The 24,268-nt window shown below is 34.9% G+C and overlaps 7 protein-coding genes across 11 annotated transcripts; 4 read left to right on the top strand and 3 right to left on the bottom strand.

The window, feature by feature from the left end:
* Positions 1-1,259: 1,259 nt before the first annotated feature.
* Positions 1,260-4,214, top strand: LOC139810804 (thiol S-methyltransferase TMT1A-like). 3 transcript variants are annotated; one of them, XR_011731476.1, is made up of 4 exons: positions 1,260-2,205; positions 2,720-2,979; positions 3,122-3,448; positions 3,530-4,214. XR_011731476.1 is itself a non-coding variant. In XM_071774693.1 (4 exons), the coding sequence occupies exons 2-4, from the start codon at positions 1,929-1,931 to the stop codon at positions 3,380-3,382; spliced, it is 798 nt and encodes a 265-aa protein (XP_071630794.1). In that variant the 5' UTR covers positions 1,262-1,451; positions 1,702-1,928; the 3' UTR covers positions 3,383-4,214. The 3 variants fall into 3 exon arrangements, 2 of the variants coding, with proteins under 2 accessions (XP_071630794.1, XP_071630793.1); XM_071774693.1 differs by having other exon boundaries at positions 1,262-1,451; positions 1,702-2,205; positions 3,122-4,214; XM_071774692.1 differs by having other exon boundaries at positions 1,262-2,205; positions 3,122-4,214.
* LOC139810798 (uncharacterized) lies at positions 4,028-11,062 on the bottom strand. Its single transcript, XM_071774683.1, has 3 exons — positions 10,824-11,062; positions 9,273-9,378; positions 4,028-9,164 (listed from the first exon to the last, which is right to left on the bottom strand). Exons 1-3 carry the CDS (start codon positions 10,895-10,897, stop codon positions 5,355-5,357), a joined length of 3,990 nt encoding a protein of 1,329 aa, XP_071630784.1. The 5' UTR covers positions 10,898-11,062; the 3' UTR covers positions 4,028-5,354.
* A 251-nt stretch (positions 11,063-11,313) lies between these two features.
* LOC139810802 (uncharacterized) lies at positions 11,314-13,403 on the top strand. Its single transcript, XM_071774690.1, has 4 exons — positions 11,314-11,798; positions 11,935-12,585; positions 12,682-12,869; positions 12,954-13,403. Exons 1-4 carry the CDS (start codon positions 11,699-11,701, stop codon positions 13,002-13,004), a joined length of 990 nt encoding a protein of 329 aa, XP_071630791.1. The 5' UTR covers positions 11,314-11,698; the 3' UTR covers positions 13,005-13,403.
* Positions 13,168-14,792, bottom strand: Mrpl4 (mitochondrial ribosomal protein L4). The gene is made up of 3 exons (XM_071774691.1): positions 14,365-14,792; positions 13,873-14,281; positions 13,168-13,402 (listed from the first exon to the last, which is right to left on the bottom strand). The coding sequence occupies exons 1-3, from the start codon at positions 14,662-14,664 to the stop codon at positions 13,257-13,259; spliced, it is 855 nt and encodes a 284-aa protein (XP_071630792.1). The 5' UTR covers positions 14,665-14,792; the 3' UTR covers positions 13,168-13,256.
* A 130-nt stretch (positions 14,793-14,922) lies between these two features.
* On the top strand, positions 14,923-16,595 carry LOC139810800 (tRNA-specific adenosine deaminase 1). Of its 2 annotated transcripts, XM_071774687.1 has the most exons (4): positions 14,923-15,124; positions 15,203-15,728; positions 15,817-16,068; positions 16,156-16,595. In XM_071774687.1, exons 1-4 carry the CDS (start codon positions 15,058-15,060, stop codon positions 16,433-16,435), a joined length of 1,125 nt encoding a protein of 374 aa, XP_071630788.1. In that variant the 5' UTR covers positions 14,923-15,057; the 3' UTR covers positions 16,436-16,595. The 2 variants fall into 2 exon arrangements, with proteins under 2 accessions (XP_071630788.1, XP_071630787.1); XM_071774686.1 differs by having other exon boundaries at positions 14,923-15,728.
* Positions 16,532-18,677, bottom strand: Rtc1 (RNA terminal phosphate cyclase 1). The gene is made up of 7 exons (XM_071774689.1): positions 18,427-18,677; positions 17,787-18,026; positions 17,545-17,711; positions 17,293-17,467; positions 17,041-17,191; positions 16,825-16,929; positions 16,532-16,734 (listed from the first exon to the last, which is right to left on the bottom strand). The coding sequence occupies exons 1-7, from the start codon at positions 18,566-18,568 to the stop codon at positions 16,593-16,595; spliced, it is 1,122 nt and encodes a 373-aa protein (XP_071630790.1). The 5' UTR covers positions 18,569-18,677; the 3' UTR covers positions 16,532-16,592.
* Positions 18,678-18,992: 315 nt separating this feature from the next.
* Fand (Pre-mRNA-splicing factor SYF1 fand) lies at positions 18,993-23,800 on the top strand. Of its 2 annotated transcripts, none has more exons than XM_071774684.1 (15): positions 18,993-19,254; positions 19,354-19,502; positions 19,591-19,912; positions 20,065-20,364; positions 20,479-20,620; positions 20,702-20,853; positions 20,931-21,151; positions 21,354-21,516; positions 21,616-21,729; positions 21,808-21,970; positions 22,053-22,162; positions 22,396-22,599; positions 22,683-22,905; positions 22,978-23,124; positions 23,565-23,800. In XM_071774684.1, the coding sequence occupies exons 1-15, from the start codon at positions 19,213-19,215 to the stop codon at positions 23,639-23,641; spliced, it is 2,529 nt and encodes an 842-aa protein (XP_071630785.1). In that variant the 5' UTR covers positions 18,993-19,212; the 3' UTR covers positions 23,642-23,800. The 2 variants fall into 2 exon arrangements, with proteins under 2 accessions (XP_071630785.1, XP_071630786.1); XM_071774685.1 differs by lacking the exon at positions 18,993-19,254 and having other exon boundaries at positions 19,404-19,502; positions 19,591-19,624; positions 19,701-19,912.
* The last annotated feature ends 468 nt before the right edge of the window (positions 23,801-24,268 follow it).

The raw sequence follows: 24,268 nt of genomic DNA, 5'->3' as shown, positions 1-24,268 counted from the left end.
ATACATTTACTGAATTTCACGCTTTTACTATAACATATACACGTGGTAGTTTTAAAAAAGCATTTAAAAAGATTAATTTTAAATGAGTATTATATTGGTAATCATCATAGAGATGAATATTAAACGCTGTTTAATACGTATATAATCGAGTAAAAAAAAAACGATGGTACCGTTTCGTATTTAGCATGCAATTATTATCGCGTCCACAAGGGAGAAATAACGATCATTGCAGACGAGATGCATTTGATCCTGGGGCAATTCTTTCGAATCAACGAACCACCGTGAAAACGGCCGATCTCTCCGCCTCGATGTCGCAAACAAAACGCCTCTCCACGGACTCGTGAAATGCTCTTCAATGGAATCTGTGCTCGCGCGTATATGTACCGCGGAGCGCGAGTACTCGGCCGAACAGACCGAAATTGCTCGATCGCGCTTTTTGTTTGTGGTCACTCTTGAGGCGGGATCGAGAACAAAGAGGTGCCCTTCCAGCGTCGATGTATTTTTGCTTTCATTGAACATTTCTTACCCTCCGTACCTCCCCCCCTCTCTCTCTCTCTCTCTCTCTCTCTCTCTCTCTCTCTCTCTCTCTTTCTGGTATAAGCTCATTTTTCTAAAAAACGTTATTTTGCTAGTACTCTTTTTTACTGTACGTTAATGCGAATACATACATGAGAAAATTAAACATACAAATTTAATCGTGCGAGGCGTTAAGTTTGATAATCTTAATAGAAAAAAAATAAAAAAGATTTTTCCGTCGTAAAGAATTATTTTTATTGTGAGAAATTACCTACTGATACACGAACACACGAGCACAAATAAAACTTATAAGTCGAGATAGAAGAAGATTTTAATTCTTATCTTATCGTGGACTGCAGTGACGGATTTATTGGTAAGCTAATGAAGAGTTAAGTTCCGGGGCCTCGTGATGCCAATGAGAGCCTTAATTCCGACATACGCCGAACCGTTTCCCGGTTGTTGATATGTCGTTTCATGTTTTTCATTTCTTTCTACTCTCGGAAAAATATTTATATATGTCAGTTATTTAATTAGACGATAAAAATGTTAATAGAAATCTATGATTTATGATTAGGATTGTCGATTATATCTTTTTGCATTAACGTATAATATAACTAATTGTATCTATTTTTGTGTGAAACATAAAATAATGCCGCTTAATAAATTTCTTCTCCGTTGAGTCTGTTAATAATAAATAAACGAATACATACATTTATAATTATATATTTTTCAATCAAACTTTTCATTGAAAATAAATTCCCCCAAATATTAACCATAGGCTCTCGAGAATGTATACCCGTCTCTGAATGAGATTCGACAGCACATTTATACCGCATTTAGCAAACAGCATCAAGTAAACAGTCAGAATAGTAACGCTCTTACGTAAAGAAGTCGTGACCAAAACGTCTCGTAATCGTGACATGAACTAATTAAAAGTAAATAGAGTAAATGTTAAATATAAAATCAAGTATATGTAAAGAACGTAAATCTCGCCATATAAAATCGCAAATAAAGTCATAAAGCAATGACGATGCTTCATCTGAATACATATGTTAACATTATGTAGAAATATGTGTGTAGTTTTCGTATAATTTAAATAAATTTGGAAAATTATTCCTTTACGTAATTATGTTACAAATACAAATAAGGAAGGTAACTATTATATAAGATTGTATTATTTTGTAGATCATTCTTGCCTAAAAAGATAAATTAAGTGTAAAGAGAAAGAGAAACTCTAAACTAACTAGAAACTTTGCTTGTTACAACACACTGATACCTCCTATATATACCTGCTCTTGTGAAAACTATCCGACGTGTATGTGTATGTCGCAATGTACTCAAAAGATTCGATTAGCAGCGAATCCGTGCTTATTGCCTCGAATCGTTAAAAAAAATTCACTCGTTCATCGAAAATGAGCAGTACCGACTTATGGATGCGTGACATTCTCGCGAGTTACGGAGTGATCCTATTGATCATTTTATGCGTCGCGATCTGGATGATTGAGAAATGGCCAACGTTACGGAAGGACACCTACAGAGCTCATCTTTTGGGATTCGAGATGGAGTGCGCCGAGCTGGCCAGTCCGTACAAGGAGCATCTCTTTAAAGTGCTACAGTATATTGTTTCCAACGATGAAATGTTGCGATCAATGGGCTCTATTCGCATCCTTGAAATTGGTGTTAAAACGGGTGCGAATTGGATTAGCGCGCGCGCGCGCGCACGGTATCTCTTTTGTAGTTTATACGTAACGAATGCGCAACGTTTCCGCGATATCAAAGTCCTCGTTACTCGAAGAAGATCGGTTGACAAGCGTTTGCCTATCGCCCGTGTGTTTAGCTCTCCCGTCTTATTCTTTTTATTTTTTATTTCTTATTTTTTTTTTTCTTGTTTTATCTAGTCTATAGGAAATAAAAAGAGCTTTTGTTTTTTCTGTAATTTTAAATATATATTTCGCGACAAATCTTTTTATCAATAAATACTTTTCAAATATATACGGATAAGAGAGAAGAGAGACATTTAATTAACCTATATCCATTAATCTATCTCGTGTGCTCCGAAATAAGGCGTAACACGAATGTGTATATAAAGCTGTAAAATTCTCTTTCGCCCTTTCCAGTATATTTCCAATATATTTAGTATACGGAATTAATATTACGTTATTCGAGTAAATATTGATCTGATACAAGCGTATCTTGATCGTAGGCGAAAACGTACAGTTTTATCCGGAGAGTACGCACCTCATCGGTGTCGATTGGAACATCAAACTAGGCGAATATCTGGTCAAAGGAAATCGTTCATGGCAATTTTCTCATGTGATTATCGAACGATTAATAACGGGCGACGGGAGTTCCTTGAAGGAAGTGTTAACGGGATGTGTGGATGCGGTTGTGACAACTAGGTCATTGTGTTCCGTTAAATCGTTACAATCTACCCTTCAGGAAATTCGACGGGTATTAGCTCCGGTAAGATTTCTTTACGCAAAAATTTCAGGTTGTTAACTGCATCAGAATTATATCTATTTATATACATATATATGTATATATCTAATTGAAAAATTGCGAAACGTCGATACATCATCCTTTTCTTTCCATTGCAAACTTTTAGGGCGGAAAATATATTTTCGTGGAACACGTTCCAGAAAAGGAAGGCACTTTCATACGATGGTTGCAAATAGCGTTGACGCGAACCGGCATATGGCCTGCTTTATTTGGCGATTGTCGTTTAGATGTTGACTGCGTTGCGGATATAGAAAACGCTGGTTTCAACAAAGTCTCATGGACATTCTTAGCTTTGGAAGGATATGTCTCACATCCGTTTCATTTGACTCTCTCCAGACAGCACGTGTTTGGTATAGCTACGAAATAAAAATTCGACAAAATTTGAGATAAAATTCAATAAAAAAAAGGAAATATATATGGAGGAGAGTAGAAGGTGATGCTTTTAAACAGAATTTAATAACCGCTACTGTTAAACATACGGTTGTGGATCTGTTATATTATAATTATGATATAGGGTTGTTTCAACGAGGAGCAAGTCGAAATCTTATACTATTATTGAACGGAAATTGACAAGATTATAATGTAATGTATGCAGAATTGCTTAAAGAAAATATACATATCCTCTTCTATGCAAAAATTTGGGGAAGACAGAAACTTGTACATATTCCAACAAGACAATGATCCTGTAATATAAACATACGCTGAGTTCGATAAAACAGTTATTTTACAGAAGAAAATAATACATCTCAGCTGTGCCTTGGTCATCACAAAGTCCGAATATTAATCCTATTAAGCATTTATAGAGAGAATTAAACCGATAAATTCCGTAAAATCAACGATGTAGATAGACGATCGGTCGATTTATAACTGTGTTAAAAGAAACATATATATATATATATATATATGTATATATATATATATATATATATATAGCATGAAATTTTTGCGACATTACAAAAATTTATTTATAGCATCCTAGGTAGTAAGATGACGTCTAAAGAATGACATAAAATAATATATAATATATTATTTATTTTACTGTTATTATAACAAATCAATTTATGTTAAAAACCCAAACCGCACTTGCTTCTATTAAATCCATATATGAAATAAAATTCAGTGTTAACTTAAATACCAACGTGACTCTGATGTGAGTGTGCATGCATGTGCGTGTGCGCGCGCGCGCACACACACACACATATACGGACAAATTATAAAAAATTGTAAAACTCTTAGGGGTCTGGTATATATATACTTTGCATAGTTAAAATTAAATTAAAAACAATCAATAAATTGCAGCAGACAAATGTCGTATTTGCGAATTATAAAAATTCTTAAAATTCTATTGACTTTCGAATATTTCTCGCACACAAACCAATTCCTGTATCTCATACATAAATAAAATTATAAAAAATTCGCATTAAAATATTCTGTGTAAGAAGAGCGATATCGGTGATACATTAAAACTTGTCGATATTTATAATACTCTAATAATCATAATAACTTAAATACGCGACATTTTTATAATAATGCATATGTCAACGTTGATGCATAAATTATATCTCAGATACATTTTAAGCATAAATAACATTGTACATATACTACATATTGTCCAGCTCTTCGAGCATACATGCTTGTGTATATATATATATATTTATATTGTATAATATAAATATATATATATATATATATCAAATTTATATTCTATATTCAGAATGTCTATAATTATTTCGTTTAGTTGTATAATATACAAGTTAGTTGTATAATATATAATAAGTTCTTTTAATATATGTCATCTCTGTATATAATAGAATTAAGAGAGACACACATAATTAACTATAACTCATTATTCCTCAAAGAATTCAAAAAGTTAATTTCAAAAAGACGGGAAAGAAACGATTTCTTAATAAATAAAACAGAAAATATATTTTCTCTGTAATCCCTGTCTTCTGCTGTACCGATTCATTATATCTATTAACTTTTTATCATATTTTCAGTCTACTTGTAAATATGCAACCGTAACTTATGAGGTAGAAAGAAAAGATTGAGATGAAAAGAAAGGGCACAGAAAGAAGAGAGGGAAAAGAGGATAAGTATTGCTCTTATATTTCTCTCTAGGACGATGCGCTATATTTATTTTATTAAAGATATGAGCTTATTTTATATTCGCTACACATTCCGTACACGTTATACCTACAAGTATATTTTAAACATTTTCGTAAAATTTCACATTTCCTCTATACACATCTGTACATTTATACATTCTTCATACATTTTACAAACATACATCATGCAGAATGTAGTACATATATTTCTTGAAAATTAAACTACAAAGTCTGCTACAAAGTTTCGTTCGAATCGGAAGAATCGTAATAACTTTTCGTTTGGAACGTCAACAATTTTCTTACCGTAGGTCTAACGTACGTTTCGTCATGCGGAATAACTAGTGAATTCTTAGATTTGTCCGAGATTTCCTTATGTTCCGGTAAACTCCGGTCAAGATTAGTTGCCTCGAGGTGCCTTGCATTTGAAAACATTTTTTCTCGCACGTGTTGCGTCTTGCATGTGTTTCGTACATCATTTATAGGAGAAGAGGAAAACGCATCTTTTCTTGTGTCACGGATTCTTGACTTAAAATCGCCATTAGATCCTTCATTAGCCAATCGTTCGTTCGCTTTAGCTTCTTCGTCGATTGGTGTCGATCTGGTTCTTACATCGTGCACCCGATTGTGCTTTTCAAGAGAAGAATTCAATGAGCTTGAATATCTCTTGCTGTACCTCTTTGCAACAGAATCGTTAAAGATCTCTTCCGGATTTACACGATTGTGATGTCGCAATCTATTGCGAATAGAACTTTTTAACGCTTTACAAGTAGATGAACTGTTGCTTTCTTCAGAATCTGAAGAGTTTGTGTCAAATGTTTTCGTTTGGAAGAACATAACATGGACATCCTTGCGATCTATCCCATTCTTTGTTATCGCTCCATTTAAACTCTTTCTACTGTTATTATTTATTTTATTTTTCTTACTATCCAAAAACGAAATTCTTGCCCTACGTTTATCTGAATTGTCAACAGCACTATCGTTGTCATCTTTACTTGAGGAAAACACAAATCTTTCATTTTTACGTATCCGTAAGGAGTCAGCTGCGTCAGTCGTTCGCGTACCGTCAAAAGATTTGATCTCGACAACTCCACTACATTCTTTCTTCTCTTTTATCGATCCAATATCTCTTTGTACAGTTTCTTCCGACGAACGAATTACCATACTTAAGTTCCTACTAGAACGATCATTGTTTTTATCGCTAATAATCAACTTGGTCTGATCGCAGAATATTTTTTCGGCGATATTTGGTTTGTCTAATATATCGTCGTCTATTGACACTTTTGATCTTTTTCTGGGATATTGTATCGATCGAACAAAATCATCTTCATCTGACGTAAAAGATAAAACTGAATATTTATCTTGGCTCGCTTCACTACGATTTTTATGTCGAAATGTTTCCTGCTGAAATGTAGAATCTGATCCTGTCTTACTTCTGTCGAAAACTTGATTTCCACTTTCTGCGACAATGTCGAATATATCACCTATTTTATCATTATTTTCATTGGATTTGGCATTCATTCTTAACGAATAATTGTTACGAACTGGTCCAATAGCTGCTCCATTTTCACGAGCCAGAATTTTGGAAGATTTTCTAATTTGAGATTCCCGTTTACGATTAGTTTGCAGACTCGTATTCCGCGAAATCTTCTTTTCATTGGGAAAACTATTTGTATTTGTAACGTTGCTGATCTCCTTAAGACATATATTTGCAGGTAATCGCTCCAATACGACTTTAATTTCTCGAAGTTTTCCATTATCTTTCTTATTTGCTCCATATGGATTAGAAAAGTGCGCCTTAGATTTATTTAATATCCCTTTTTGCCAAATAGCATCATTTTTATTTAAGGCTTGCATCTTCATCGTTGTACTTGTACAATTCTTTGCTGATAATGGCAATCGTTCCAATAAAACTTTAATCTCTCGCAGTTTCACGTCGTTATCCATTTTGTCTTTTCCGTATAAATAAGAATATGTTTTAGATTTATTCCTAACACAGATAGCGTTATTCTTATTTGAAACCTGCGATTCCATTGCTGTATTTGTACAATCTCTCGTTAATAAGCGTGGTAGTTCCTCTACAATCCGTAGCTCCTTATTCTGGCTCGCGTCGGTATCCCTCAAACTTGATAATTCGCCGCCTTTCCTTTCTGCATTCGAAGCAGAGAAGTCGTCTTCGATATTCAATCTCAAATTAAGAGAGCAGTCACTTAAAGAAGAAGCATGCTGCGATGCATTTATGTTACATTGGCAAATAAGAATAGTACTTTCATCGCTATCTATCGTTTCTACTTCCAGATTTTCAATCTCACAAGAATCCAACCTTTTGAATTTCTTTAAACGCCCGTCATTATGTACATTCTTTTTTTGCGCAATATGGGTATTCTTCAAATATTTGCCAAATTTGAGCTTACGTCGTTTAAAAGGTTTAATCCGTTCTAAAAGTACGATTGGCTTTAGATTAAGGGACGGTAAATTTTGTTTGCGTTTCTCATTGTTTATAGAAACATTTGTGTCATCGCATTCCCTAGACGGTTTGTCATCTCGTCGTCTATCCGAATTATTCTGGAAAGCCGATAAACTTTTGGAAGAGCTGTCAATATTAGAATCTTGAATCCTGTTGTCATTTGTATACTTGTTACTAATGTCTGTAGTCGTTTTATTGGAAGTACAAGAAAGTTCTCTTCCCTCTTTCCGTTTCTTAGAACCAAGACTCCTTTTAACAGAAAGAGAACGTTTATTTTTGCCTTTGTGAACCAAGACCGTGTTCTTTCTCTTAATCGTACCATCCGGATCTAAGGCAGGATGTAAACTTTGTTTTGTTCCAGATAATCTACTTGTACCATGTGTTTCGGTTAGTATCAGGTCTACAGGAGAATCGCGGCCCGTGTACAATTTCTTACGATGGAAAGCTGTCAGACTCGTATCTTTTGCAATAATTTCACGCGCAACGTCCGACGTTTCCGACACCTGCCTCCCGTGAAAAGTATCCATTTCCAGCATCCTATCCTGACCTGAAACGTCATTACTTTTATCATTCTCGACCAATCGTTTTGACGTCTTATCAAATTGCCGAAAAATGGATGCAATGTCGTCTATAGTTTGCACATCTAAATTTCTTTGACTGGTAGTCGACTCATCTATATTATCCGTTTCCTCACTCTGCGAATAAATATTAGATTGTATCGCGTTAGCGGATACTAGGGTACTAGCGACTGCGCCATCACATATTTCTGTTGCCGTAGATTTTGTCCTTGACATTGGATACAATTCGGTGTCTGAAACATCAACATCCACATCCACATCCATCTCCACATCAACATCATCAACATCGGCATCGGCATCAACATCAGCGTCAACGTCAACGTCGACGTCGACGTCGTCAACCTCAACCTCAACGTCAACGTCAACATTGCTATCGGGATCGTCAACCTCAACGTCAACGTCAACATTGCTATCGGCATCGTCAACGTCAACGTCAACGTCAACGTCAACGTCAACGTCAACATTGCTATCGTCATCATGTATCACACAATTAATTCTTGTAGTTTCCATACATTCAATTTTATCATCGGATGAAGCTCCTACATCTTTAATAGAAACCTCTTTCAAAGATTTAGCCTCGATACATTTTGCACCTTCTATAATAGCTATAGTGTCTGCTTTCTTTGTGACATTTGCATTTGATAGAATGTAAGCTGCAGTATCTACAGAACTGCAGGATGAGTCTTTTCGCTTATCACCTGCATCTATCGTATTTACTGAATTTACCGCATTTACAGCATTTGTGACCGGAGACCCTAACAGAGATGTAGTTTCTTTCTCGCTTAGAGACGAACCACTTTCAGACAGCTCATTCTCATCTAAAAGTACCTTATAGGGCGGATTACCAGTATTTATCCAATACTGTACTAAAGTCGCTGGTTTACGCATAGGTATTCGCTGCCCACACCTATACTCTTCCTCGCTAATTGCTTTCTCTTCTTCCTCTTCTTCCTCTTCTTCGGGTTCTAGAGTATCAACATTTAGCTCTATATCATCAGACATCTAAAAATAAAATATGAATTTTTTGCAACGAGCAAAACAGCAAGTATCATAGAGTGATAAGTAACAAGAGTTCTCAAACGTGATAAAGGCATTCAAGAAAACAAATACCTCCTTGGAATATTTATCAAACAAGTTGCTCCAAGTTTTCTCCCGAACCTCCAGAAGTTCTTTTGGTATTTGAAAATTAAAGGTACTGTCTTTTGTTCCCGTAATCCTACACAGAAGACAACAATATCAGTTAGAAATAATAATAGATGTACGTACACTGAGCCTTATGTGAGTCACGAAACAAATTCTTAATTAGAGTGACGAAGATACTCTGGTATCTTCGTACATCTTGTATGGAATTGGATGGAACGAATGTGAAAATGAATTATACTTATGTTTACTAAGTAAACTTGATTTACATTAATATTTTATTTTTATTCTATTACAGAATGTCAAAATATAGTAAAATAACTTGCAATTTTTAAGATGATTGTGAGGAACCTTGGTTATAGAGTAATGGTAAGTTGTTTATAGAATGTTTGTCGCATACTGTTTTATTGCAAGTATCTAGTTGCGAACTTTCCGTTTTTCTTCGCTTTTAATTTAAATCTCGGCGAAATATAACAGTTGCTGACAACTGCAACACGTCCAGTTCAGTCATATATCTGGCACTAGATAAAGCTGCATTTGCTGGGTGACGTATTTCATGTCCAAGAACGTCTTACATATAGCTAAACATATAAATGACTTATCCTACTACATTGAGATTTTAGACGCGTGCTTCAATGCAGAGTTCAAAAGCTAAATCTCGTAGGAATTTTCTGCATCTGTCTGTTGAAAAAGTCTTGGATGTTCCATATATACGTATAATTTACACTGCTAGTGCTGCAATGTGGATGACATGTAGAAGAGCGCCAGTGTGGTCAACGATTTGTTTTGCAGTCTCTGCAAACCAAACATTGAAGCACCCATCCAAAATCCTATTGTAGTCGAAAAATCATTTACATAGGTTCAGCTACGTAAGACGTTCTTGGATATGAAGTACATCCTCCAGCAAATGCAGGTTCTTCTAGTGCACAGAAATATGACTCAACTAGACGTGTTGCAGTTGTCAGCAACTATTATATTTGCCAAGATTTAAATAAAAAGTAAAAGAAAATAAGGGAGGCTTGCGCTACTTGCGACACAAGGCAATATGCGACAAACATTCTATAAGCAAGCCAACGTGCCATTACTCTAACCAAGGTCCCTCATTCCAACCAAAGTAATCATTCTAAGCATTGTAAGTTACTATATTTTAACACATTTTTTAATAGAATAAAAATAAAATATAAACATAAATATAATTCATTTTCACATTATTTCTATCTAATTCTACACAAAATGTATAAAGGTATTCAGATACCTTTGTCATTCTAATTCGGATGTGTTAAACTTTTGGTCCCCTCCCTCCCCCTCAAACTGAGAAGATCTCATCCCTATTAGGTAAACCTGTTCAAAAATAATGCTAAAATAATCTATTTTTCGACTTGAAAGTTCTTACGGAGTTTTTGCTCCCCTAATGCGACTAGAACGTAAAAAATGTTTAATTTAAAAACGCCAAAGATACCCAGTCAGCCCAAGTATACCTCGTCACTCACACAAGGGTTAAATTGATATATGTTAACTTACCTTTCGATACCTTGAGAATAAGACTGCGAAAGAAAGTCATTATTAATGTTTTCATTCACTATGCAATTTTCCATAAGTTGTTTTATGTCACCGCGTCAATAACGTCGAGTAAGATACTTATATGATTTGTAAACAAACTCATAACTGTGACCCTGACATGTGAGAGCCATGGAAGAGGAATAGAGGATTGAATGCAGATTGCAAAATCAGCAGAATGTGACTGAACGATCGACAACGGGTTTGTTTTTCTTTTAACTGCACTAGCTGAACTAGTGCACACTAGTGCAGTAAGTAGGTCAATCCAGACAAACTTGCATAGCGCATAGCATAATGGAGGATTCACACTGCGTCCAATGTTCGACGTACGACGATCCGACATCCAATAGGAAATTTTTGTCTCTAATAATAAATTTTGTTATTGGATGTCGGATCGTCGTACGTCGAACATCGGACGCAATGTGAATCCTCCAAAAGCGTCCCAAGAAAATCGCCGTCGCGTCATTGCGCCTATCATTCTTCTCTCTGCCGATTCTCTAACGAGAAACGTATGCGCCAACTCTGCTCTAACAGAAAGGCTGCAACGTGATTGGCTATCGCACAGTTTTTAGCCAATAAGCTTGCAGCTTTTCTGTTAGAGCAGAGTTTACGCATACGTTTGTCAATAGAGAATCGGGCCCAATTGGTTACCCCCTACTATGCTTCCTTTCCGTTCTGCTTTTCCATTGCGCTTTTTCTTCTACGTGGGACTGCACCCTTTATGTATTTTATCCTCTATGACATTTGAGTAGTATTAACGTTTCTCTTATTTGAAAAAGTCAAGACTCAAGACTGTTGTATTATCTTTCACATTCACATTTATTCAAATTGCTGCGACTATGTCGGAGATTAAAGATGATCCGCGAGAAGTTCTCGTTCTTCTGAATTCATTAGGATTCGTCGGCATTACTGCGATTCAACTAAAAGCTTTTATGAAAGGTAAGTGCATCGCTTGCAACGCTTTATTTTCCTTTTCTCTTTTTCCGTTTATTTTATTTGTATCCTATTAGTATTATTATGTTTATGAAATACTTTGTTAAAAACAATTGTGATCATACTAAATTTTTCTTTCTAGATTTGAAAATATATAGAAAGGTAAAAGAACGCGAAAGGCAGCAACGGAAAGAAGAAATTAAAACAAAAATATTTAGCAAACAACAGGCTCTGCTCAAGGAAGCTTATAGACATCGCAACACAGCAGATTGTTCCTCGAGTAATATCATTCCTTCTGAATCTTCAAATTCCCTCGACGATGAGTCAGTGGTAAAAGTTAGAATAAGGTGTATTCCTAAGGAGGAGGATGTACAAAAACAAAAACGTTCCAAAGCAACTGCGATAAAATCAGATGAGAAAGTGTCAAAAGCAAAGTATGACGAGGAAGATGCTATTCAAGTAGCTGAATCTGATAGGATTCATTGCGAACGAAATTATTTTAATACTAAATCTTGTCCTGTTATCAGAAGCTCAAACAGCGAAAGCAAACAAAATATTTCTAAATGTTTAGTAAAAAATGATCGTTTAACAGAAAGATGGAAACAAAATTTAAGAATAGAGGAACATATGAAACCAGTGACTTTAGTACAAGAACATTCAGCGAGTGCACCTGTTTTGTCGAATCAAATAAGTCGATCAGAATCAAAAAGTATTACATCTGATCCGACTGGAAACATGCGCGCGCAAAGTACCTTATCTGCAAGATCATCAGTTAATTTTGCACATAAATCATGTAAGTTGTGCGATGTGTATTGTGTATATGTACTATACATATATAATTTGTTCAAGTTTTTAAGGGTTTTTGGCCATTTGTTTTGTTTGTATCCAGTTATTCGGCCATGGAGATTGCAGTCGGAGGCACAGAAAAATATTACTAACAAGAAATGTGACCCTGTTGCCCTTTACCAAAAGTACCAACAAGAATGGAAGCAGATATCTTTTCCTGGAGAAGCAAAGCACTCGAAAGTAAGATGGGCTGTACGGGAAAAAATGCTTGGTACAGACCCACATCCCGTGGTAAGATTCGCAAATTGTCATAATGCCAGTAATGAATAAGCGTTGAAATTTTTGCTATTTTTTAAGTTTTTTTTTTTATTTTAGCCACTTTCCCAAAAATCGATGACATACATGCCGATATTAAAGAGGAAGTGATGATGTGTGATAACGAGTTGATCTTAGGAGGAAGAAATGTACACGTCTATCAAAAATTGATTCGATAAATAACATGATAATAATTAAACTATTTTACTTTATCTAATATTTTTTTAATGATTTAATCTGGATATTGTTAGGTGATACAGATATTTAAAATATGTACATACACAAGTGATGCAATCTGTATTATATAAAGAGTAGATAATACATATACAAGTTTCTAATTTCATTAAAAAATCAGTGTTCTTCTCATTGTTGATTAAGTTTAAACGGACGAACTAACTTCATACTGTCTGCCCTATGTAAATGATGAAGCAATTTTTCTTCTATTAGTCTGGCTGCTTTTTCCGTGAGTACCAGAGTATTGTGTTTCAGCATGCTGTACACATTCAGACCTGTATACATATAAGAAATGAAATATGAAGTTTCATGTGTACGATGCATATTAATGTCGTAATATCATTAGATATTACGACATGCTTATTTACAAGGCAGTGATAAGCATCTCCTTTACTAATTAAACAATTTTATTCTGATTTAAATATCGATCGAACTGTAATTGGTCTAGAAGCATCTTAAAAGAAAACACGTGTGAGCTCTCCCTCTCTCTATTTCATTAAAATTATAAGATGATTATATACGCAGAGATGGAATTTTAGAGTGTTTAAATGGTTTTGTACACGGTCAGATTAGGCCACCAAATAAATTATATTATTCAAGCGTATTTATACTATTACTCTAGTGTACCTTACTAATCTGTGTAAATTTTAAATGTAAAATTATTCAGTTTTCCTAAATATCGGAATTCATACAATTTACAATAAGGAGAACTACAAACATATTGCACGAGCATACCATAACTTACCATAAACGGGCATTAGATTGACATGCTTAATTTGATCGGTAGCTATGGTGATATTTGTAGGCATAATATCGTAGCTGTCTACAAAAAGAACAGATGGTCCCCAATTCCTCTCCTCGATTAGCTGTTCTATGTAGGAAGGTTCTGATGAAGGAATTTCTAATTGGTCAACTATATGCAAGTCGTCTTGTGCGAGTTTGACGGATAATGTTGCCGTGAGGCCTGCTATACGAGTGTAAAATGGTAACATGTAAAAGTGTGGTGTTGGTGACCTAGGACCATGCGCCACTCCACCACCTCTCCACAATGGTGAACGTATACTTCCGTGGCGAGCTCGTCCCGTTCCTTTCTGTGGCCAAGGCTTTCTACCACCACCTCGGACTTCGGCACGTGTTTTTGTATGTGCGTAAGACTGTAAACACAAAAGATATACAAGTCGCGGCACATACCCTTGACTCGCAAATATATATAATATTAATTACACTATACACTTACAACCCAGCGGTACATTCTTTGCCATCTCACATTCTGGTGAATGATATCGATACGGGGTGCAGCCGCATAGATGTGCGGATGTAAGGTGACCAAACCCAATTTCTTTTCTTCTACAGTATTTAAATTCTCTAGCCATACTTGCCGAGGCTTCTGATACAATGTCTTTTCGTCGTCGTACTGTATCTTGGATATTACTGGATCTTTAACTGTTGCTCGGTTCTCTATGGTCGTACAATATCTCAATGGTGGGTACGTAACTTTTTGCAATTTGCTAATGATCTTTCGGAATAGCGTCGACATTATGTCGAGAAGAGCCAATTTTATTCGGGTCTACAGTATCGTTCCTCTTGAAATGCATACGAGGGTGAATAACCTAACCTATTTCTGGATCTGCGTCGTCTGCGACAACCACGGGGACAACACCGACAACACGAGTTCGTCTTATCAACACTATGCGTTGATTGGTTGGTTCTAAAAGTAAGAGCGAATCACGTTCGACTGCTACTCAGCGGCTTGGTCTGCTGAACGCGCACGCTCACGTCACGCAACGAGCGACGAGCGTTTATTAAAGGCCGGAACACAAATGGGTGCATCGGAGCACGACTGCTCATTTACGAAAAATTGTGTATCCGGGCCCTTAGGACTAATAATTAGCTTTACTATAATTAGCTTTAAGATTCATGTGAATAGCAAATGACGGAGAAGTTTGCGGATGACGTAGCTAGATTATGTATCGAAAAATACAACTTTCTAAAAGCAGGTAAACCCAATGCTCGTGAATGGACCGTGTTGTCTGGCATCGTTGTAAAAAACGCTGACGGCTTATTGTCTCTGGTAGCACTCGCTACTGGGACAAAATGTTTAGGAGACTCGGAATTGATGAAGAGTACTCGAGAAGAGGTAGGCTCTCGATTGAGCGACTCGCACGCAGAGGTTCTAGCCAGGCGTGCGTTTATACGTTACTTGTACGATCAGACCGATTTGACTTTGAGTGGCTCTGAGAGTGCGATTTTCTCGCGGAACGACGAAAATAGAATAGAATTAGACAGTAGGGTATCATTTCACTTTTTTTCGAGTCAAACACCTTGTGGGGATTGTTCCATTTTCCCTAAACTGGAAACGAATGACGATGGCCTAACTCCATGTAAGATCAGACGTGTCGATCAAGAAGATACCAATGGACATATAATCGCAGAATCATATCGTAAAGATATACATAGGACAGGAGCGAAATGTGTGAAAGGAGACCAAGTACAGGATCCTCGTTTGCCTGGTGGAGATTATCATATCGTAGGTCCTTTGCGTACCAAACCAGGTAGAGGAGATCCAACGAGCAGTTTGTCTTGCTCAGATAAGATGGCAAAGTACGTATAGTTGTTAACTATACATGTATATCCACCAATAGATATCGCATTGTATTTACAAACTTGACAATAAAGTTTTTCCTCACAGGTGGCTCATTCTCGGTTTGCAAGGATCACTCCTATCGTTGTTAATACCACCAATAAAGCTGGAAAGTATCACGATCGGAGGCGACTGCCCGTTTTCTCTGGACGCCATGGAACGTGGGTTATATAAGAGATTTAACAACAAGTTGGTCAGACCTAAGATTTTGCAAGCAAAAATTGCTTTTGTGCACAAGAAAGGACAACAAAGATCATATCCTTGCCCAGTAAGCATTATATGGTGTGCCGTGAGAGACAGGTATTGATAATATTTGTAATATATATCGCAATTTACATCGACCGATTATTTTTATATAATGTATAAAATTTAAATCTTTGTGTACAGTGCACTAGAAATGGCAGTTGCAGGCAGAAAACAAGGGATCACAAAGAAGAGAAAAGGCAAGAATTTACTCGTAACTAGACGAATGCTTTTGCGAAGCTTTTTGCAAATTTTGGACAAATATCAGAATTACTACAGCGAAATAAGACATCCAAAAAAGATTACATATTACGATTGGAAACAATGGTCAATAATTTATCAAAACGAATGGAAACAATTGAAACATGAATCATTTCACAATTGGCCACGTAAACCGATGCATTTGCAAAAATTTGCATTGTGAAGTTATTGTATAGACGCGACACATTTTTCTAGGCACATAAACCTCTTTATATAAAAATCTTTCTCTTTCTCTCCCTTCTCCCCTCTCCCATTGTTATTAAAGGTATAAAAGTATTATATTTAATATAATTCTATTTGCAATAACAATACTTACAGTATTACATAGTTCGTTTACTTATATTAGTATAACCTATACCTAAACAAGTTAAACGTACTTGTGTTTCATCTTCTCCTTCCTTGATCTGTTCTATCTTAAAGGTAACTCCAAAGAAGTCTCGTAAATCGCGTAGAAATTGTATCCTGAAAACAACTCAAGTGTAACACAACCACGTTTCTTTTCTTTATAAATTTTTGTATAAATGAAGAAAATTACTTTATAGCAGTACTCACATTGCTGGAGTTAATGGTCCTATTATAACTTTACAAATATCTTTTTTACCAAGAGCCATAAATGCAGCAGTCATACTTTGAAAAGCAGAATCTATACATCCATTCCTACAAATCGATAAAATTAAAAGAGTTTAAATAGAGAAAAAGAGAGAGTGTGTGCGTGCGCGCGCTTTTTATGTATTAACAAGTGTTAAGGAAAATACAAATCTTTTTTACCTAAAAATTTCATCCAGAAGTTTCATTGCAGCTTCTTTGCCAAGATCTTCAGGTACACATGGCAATGAACCTGTCGTCATTAACGGGGAAAATGCTTGCCCACTAAAAAATACTTCTTTAGTAGTTTCCGCTGTCAGGGTGATTCCAAAACCTGACATGTAACAAATCACAAGTAACAAAAGTTAATGCAATACAATGATTAAAAATTATAATAATACATTTCGATAAATATACTGAATATACATCATCTACCTGGGGATTTTCCACTAGTTGATTTTTTACAATGGTCTGCATAAATATATACGTCTGGTAAAAACTTGAGAAGAACACTTTTTGCTGATTCAACAATACGATTAGCGATTGCTGGAGAAACCCTTATGCTACATGCAGTACCTCTAATACGTTTTACCATTCCACTATCTTCCAACTGAAAAAAAAATAGAACGTTGCAAAATGATTCTGCGTGCATGTGCGTGTGTAGGTGAGTAGAAAATATTTGAGTACCTGAATCGTTTTAAGATTACGGCTAATAGGACATTTAAATTGTACTTCTCCACCTCCTAAAGGTGCTACTCCTCTCTTGCGAATAGTTAGTACAATTTCATTGTCGCCTGCTAGAAATCTTTTCAGTATTGGTATACCAGCGGTTTGAATTCTGTCCACTGACGGATCTTAAATGATGTAAATCATGTTAATTACTGACTTTTAATAAAATAAATATATATCGTTACTATATTGTCTGATACCTATGGTATTATTGGTCACTCCTCTGAGCTTCAAATCAATAGGATTTTTACAAAATGGTGCCAGTATCATAACTGCTTCCAAATAATAACCGATACCTCTTTGTAAGCTACAGTCATGTTCTAGTTCACCACCATTTAATAAACCAGGATTATAATATATACTGGTACCAGTTTCATTCAACTCAATTTTTGTACCATTAGTCATCTTATCCAATAGATGGATAAAACTAATTTCATACTCTGTTAAAAAAATCAATTGATATAATAGTTATATATTTTAAAAAAGTGAATGTGTGTATGTTTGTAATTAACAGTAATTAATGGTAAATATTGCTGCATATGATATTGAGATATAGCAATTAAAAGAATAACTTTTTTGGTTTAATAGATATTATTTTATAGAATTTAACTGAAAATTGCACTCAACAACAAAATATTATTAACTTTTGTTTGTTATAATTTTGAAGAATAACACTTGTACTTGACATTTTTGCAAAATCAGGAAATAAAATTAATACTTAAAGAATTACTGATAACGTTAGTCATTTTTGTTCTTCGATTATTTATATATTATTTTAATCACACAGATGTACAGTCAAAATGAAAACATTGATTTATATATTTAATAAATATTGCTAACCTTTAAGACCAGGATCGTCATTCTTCGTCCTAATATTTATAATTTTTACTGCCTTTCCGGATAATGTGGACAGCAGTAAGCGATACCTCAGATAATTGCTGCCCTCATATATAAGTATTTTATTTTTTATTTTGGCTGGCATTTTTTAAAAAATTTGAACAACTGTAACATTTATTAAGACCACCACGTGTTTACACATACATGAAACCTGCCTGCCATCAACCATCGACCATCGACCTATCGGTTCTGACAGAGAAGGATGACTGATGCCCGCGTTTTGGCTGTTACCGTATCATATTGGCCGCGTTCAGCAGACACAACTGTTGAGTTCGTCTTATCAACACTATGCGTTCATTGGCTGGTTCTAAAAGTTAGAGCCAATCACGTTCGACTGCTACTCAGCGGCTTGGTCTCCTGAACGCGCCCATTCATACGTCCATGGGATTACCGGTTGACCAATTAGAGTACAGCTGTTTTGCTCTGATTGGTAAATCCGCAGCGGCGCAGCCATCAACAGGTAACCCCAATCGCAATCGAGCCCGCAATCTGTAGAGTGTAGTGTAAAATGCCTTGTCTTCGGCCTAACCTAACCTAACCGTCCTGGCGTCCTAACCTGAAATCTGGAACCTGGAACCTGGAGCCTGAAGCCTGGAGCCTGGAGCCTGGAGCCTGGAACTCCTTTTTTCTGAAGATAGAAGATTCCATTTAGTTTAGATTGTTGCGGGTGTGCAGTTGCTAGTTGTATATATAGCTCTGCCGTGTAACAATAATAAAACATTCTTAAGGATGTTGCAACGTGAGGATGATGAAGGAAATTTATATGCCTTTGTGAGTATCTTGTGTAATTTATAAAAGCACTTTACATACATGTATATAAATTTGTGACTGATAATATATCGATATGATATTATAATTGTTATTAAACAGAGCGAGGAGGATTTACCATACGAAGAAGAAATTTTACGAAATCCATATTCAGTGAAACATTGGCAACGTTATATCGATCATCTTAAAAATACAAACAGTAAGAATTTAAATGTGGTATATGAACGAGCATTGAAAGAACTTCCGGGCAGGTAAAACTATTCTTTTATATATATTTTTACAACTACTTGTACACATTTGTATCAGAGGCTTTAAATATCGTATATTATATTGATACAGTTACAAGCTGTGGTATAATTATCTCCGACAACGTGTGAGTCAATTAAAAGGTCGATGTATAACAGATCCATTGTACGAAGATGTTAATAATGCATTTGAACGTGCTTTAGTATTTATGCATAAAATGCCACGCATATGGATGGATTATTGCACGCTAATGACTGAAGAATGTTACATAACACGAACGCGTCAAGTGTTTGATCGATCTCTTAGAGCACTTCCTATCACACAGCATCATCGTATATGGCCATTATATATTCATTTTTTAAAGAAACACAATGTTTATGAAACTGCTGTTAGAGTCTTTAGGAGATATTTAAAGGTATGTGATAATAACGTAAATAATATGTCTATATACTGCTTATATTGTCCTTGACATTTTTAATTGATATAAAAAATCTTGGTCTAAGATTTGACAGAATTTTTTTCCAGCAAAAATGCTTTATGCATATTTTTTTTGTTTCATACATGTAGCTAGCACCGGAAGATACGGAAGAATATATAGAATATTTGATATCGATTGAAAGACTCGATGAAGCTGCTGTAAAACTTGCGCAGATTGTCAACCAGGACGATTTTGTATCGAAGCATGGGAAATCTAATCATCAACTATGGAATGAATTATGCGATTTAATATCAAAAAATCCTTCCAAGATAAAGTCTTTGAATGTAGATGCTATTATTAGAGGCGGTTTAAGACGTTATACAGATCAGTTGGGACCTCTATGGAATTCATTGGCAGATTATTATGTCCGAAGTGGTCTCTTCGAAAGGGTATTACTGGCTTTGTTTTTTATATAAAAAGGAATACGCACTCACACACACACACACACACATATGTGTGTTATATATATGTATATATGTATGAAAGTACATAATGTTATTTAGGCGAGGGATATCTACGAAGAAGCTATACAGACTGTTACCACCGTTAGAGATTTTACACAAGTTTTCGATGCTTATGCACAATTTGAGGAACTTAGTCTTAAGAAGCTCATAGAAGAAGCAGCGAGAAATCCTACTGAAGAAGGTAGCTGATATACATTAATTTAAACTAATAAATGTTTTTATATTAGTGTCTTAATTTATTATTCTATCTTTTTTGCATCAGATGACATTAAGTTAGAGTTGAGACTGGCACGATTGGAACATCTCATGGAAAGGAGACTATTGTTGCTCAATTCTGTATTATTACGACAAAATCCACACAATGTAGCGGAATGGCATAAAAGAGTAAAACTTTACGAAGGGCAACCACATGAGGTAAAAGGATATAGAAACTTCATAAATGTTATGAATCTCTGTTTTGGAATAAATTCCATTGATATGTTTTTCTGTAGATAATTAATACATACACGGAAGCGGTGCAGACAGTGCAACCACAATTGGCAGTTGGTAAATTGCACACATTGTGGGTTGCGTTTGGCAAATTTTATGAGGAAAATGGACAAATAGAGGATGCTAGAGTAGTATTTGAAAAGGCAACTCATGTTCCATACACCAAGGTAGACGATCTTGCCTCAGTATGGTGTGAGTGGGCAGAAATGGAAATTAGACACGGGTAGGATTGGTTTACTTTCTCAATCTTTATCACATTTGTTATATACAGATAATCGGAAGCTACGAAAATTTATTATTTTCTAAATTGGACAAGAAATATGATTGAAGTCAAATAAAATATCCCACACACACACACACACACACACACACTGTATATTCACCCTATATACATATATATATTGATATATGTATTGTTGTCGTAGGAACTGCAAAGAAGCTTTAAAACTCATGCATCGTGCCACTACAATGCCAGCTAGAAAAGTGGCATACCATGACGAAGCGGAAACAGTACAAATGAGATTATACAAATCTTTAAAAGTATGGTCTATGTATGCAGACTTGGAAGAAAGTTTCGGAACATTTAAGGTATATTTTTATGCTATTCAACTTATATGTTATTGTATTGTTAATTTTTTTATTTATGTTATAAAGTCGATATTTTTAATTTAATGTTTATTATAACAGACCTGTAAAGCAGTGTACGACAAAATAATCGACTTGAAAATCGCAACTCCTCAAATTATTATCAATTATGCACTGTTTTTGGAAGAAAATAATTACTTTGAGGAAGCATTTAGGGTATGTTGAATATTTCTCATTAATTACACATATGTTTATCTGGTAATTTAATAGCATTTTCCAATATTTATTTTTTAGGCATATGAAAAAGGTATTGCGTTGTTTAAATGGCCTAATGTTTATGACATTTGGAACACATATCTCACAAAATTTTTAAAACGTTACGGTGGGACGAAACTAGAACGTACCAGAGATTTGTTTGAGCAATGCTTAGAACATTGTCCACCAAAGTATGCCAAAGGTATACAACTTGTCTTACATATTATCTTACTAATTTACACATTATGCAGTAAGAAAGATTAAATAATCTTTATTTATTGCAGCCTTATATTTGTTGTACGCAAAGCTAGAAGAAGAACATGGCTTAGCGAGACATGCCATGTCAGTGTATGAACGTGCGACAAATGCTGTCCTCCCAGAAGAAAGATTTGACGTAATGTCTTTTCACCGATACATTTTTTTTCTTGCTACTAATAGTTTACGTATAATTTCAAAATTTTTATTTACAAAAAGATATTTGTATATATATTTTTTTATTTTTTTTATTTTTTTTTAATTAAAATGTGAAATACAATACTTTCCAGTTTGTATGATGTAAACTACATAATATTGTTAAAGAATCTGAGTATAAGCTTCAGAGTTGAAAATCAATTTCTTAATTTGCAGATGTTCAATATATACATAAAGAAAGCTGCCGACATATATGGTGTGCCGAAAACTCGGCAAATATATGAAAAGGCTATAGAAGTATTGAACGATGAGAACACAAGAGAAATGTGTTTACGATTCGCTGAAATGGAGACCAAATTAGGAGAAGTAGATAGAGCAAGAGCGATATATGCGCATTGTAGCCAAATATGTGACCCGAGAGTATGATATTGTGCTCATTGTAATACATTTGAAAACAGCGTTATTATTATTCATTTTTCACGGATCTAATTAAAATTTTGCAGGTTACTTCAAATTTTTGGCAAATTTGGAAAGAATTTGAAGTCAGGCATGGAAATGAGGATACAATGCGTGAAATGCTTCGAATCAAGCGTAGCGTACAAGCTATGTATAACACTCAAGTAAACATGATGTCGGCACAAATGTTGAATAACGCATCTAATCAAGTATCGGATGTTCCAATGGATGCTATGCGTTTATTAGACAGTAAAATTACATCAAGTACAGGTAATAGAAATTAAATCCCACTTTCGTCTCTTTTACAAATATCGAACAATTCTGAACAATCTTGAATTACAGACAAGGCCGCTGATATTAAAGAAGGCATCAAATTTGTACGTGGCGTAACAGAAAAGGATGGTAAATCAGAATCTCATGTGAATAATCCAGATGAGATTGATATCGACATAGATGATGAAAATGATAACGATGCAGAAATAGAGGAAGGTACTACAATACATTTACAAGTAGCTTCAAAATTCAATTTCCTTATATACAAACATGTATAAGCTATCTTTTCTGTCTTTCTCAACAACAGTTGGAACGCGCTTTCGTTGCGTTGTATTTTCATAAATTTTCCTTAAATTAAAATGTCAAGTAGGGTAATCCTTTGCGCTTTCGTTTATACATTTTGCAACAGATATGGGTAATCACAAAAGATCTGTTTAATTACATAGGATGAAAATGCGCGCTGTTTACATTGAATTATCTGTCGGTCATAACATAAAAAAGAAATGCAAAAACTGTTAGTTTATTAATTATTTTATTACGTTAGGTCCTATAAACTAATCTATAGTAATGTTTTGTTAAAATTTACTACGGCAGAAATATAATAAACATATTACAAACTGACTTTTTATTAATGTTTCACTAATACTCATTTTCAGACGTGCCGATCGAGAAACAGACTATACCATCACAGGTATTTGGTAATTTAAAGGCAGTCCAAGGTGAAGAAGATTGAGATTTTGATAAGATAGTATCGTAGTTGGACAATATCTGTATGTAATGTAGCAACTATATTGTTATATAGCAACTATGACTGCTAGTAGTGACTATAGTCTTGTCATAAAATGTGTACTGTTTTGATTATTAAATCCATTTTTTTCAATATTGTAATATATTTATAGAGTATTATGCATTTATATCATTTTTGAAGTATGATCCATACATAAAACAAGAGTATATGTATAATTATGTATGTTAGGTGTGCAAACGGTTTTTTTTTAGTGTACTTTTACAAATATTTAAAATTCAAATAAGTTTTCAACTTTTTGCATTCTTGAAGGATTGGCATTAATGTCTTTGAAACGTCATATATCGTAATTTATTAAGTATAAGCACACAAAACAGTAATGTACGTAATACGAAGCTTAGTCATACAGACTTATATGCAAGCGTACGACTAGGCTTCTTGCGATTCACGACTTTGCGACTCGCATTGTAGACCCCGCATTATGCTAGGTCTACAATGCGAGTCGTAAAGTCGTGAGTCGTAAGAATTGACCAATCACAATCGAATTTGAGAAGAATAATCGACTGTGATTGGTCAATTCTTACGACTCACGACTTTGCGACTCGCATTGTAGAC

The sequence above is a fragment of the Temnothorax longispinosus genome, chromosome 3 (genome assembly GCF_030848805.1).
Source record: "Temnothorax longispinosus isolate EJ_2023e chromosome 3, Tlon_JGU_v1, whole genome shotgun sequence".
In the NCBI taxonomy this organism is placed as follows: Eukaryota; Metazoa; Arthropoda; class Insecta; order Hymenoptera; family Formicidae; genus Temnothorax; species Temnothorax longispinosus.
The sequence above is the reverse complement of the archived record's forward strand: the minus strand, read 5'-3'. Positions and strand labels throughout refer to the sequence as shown.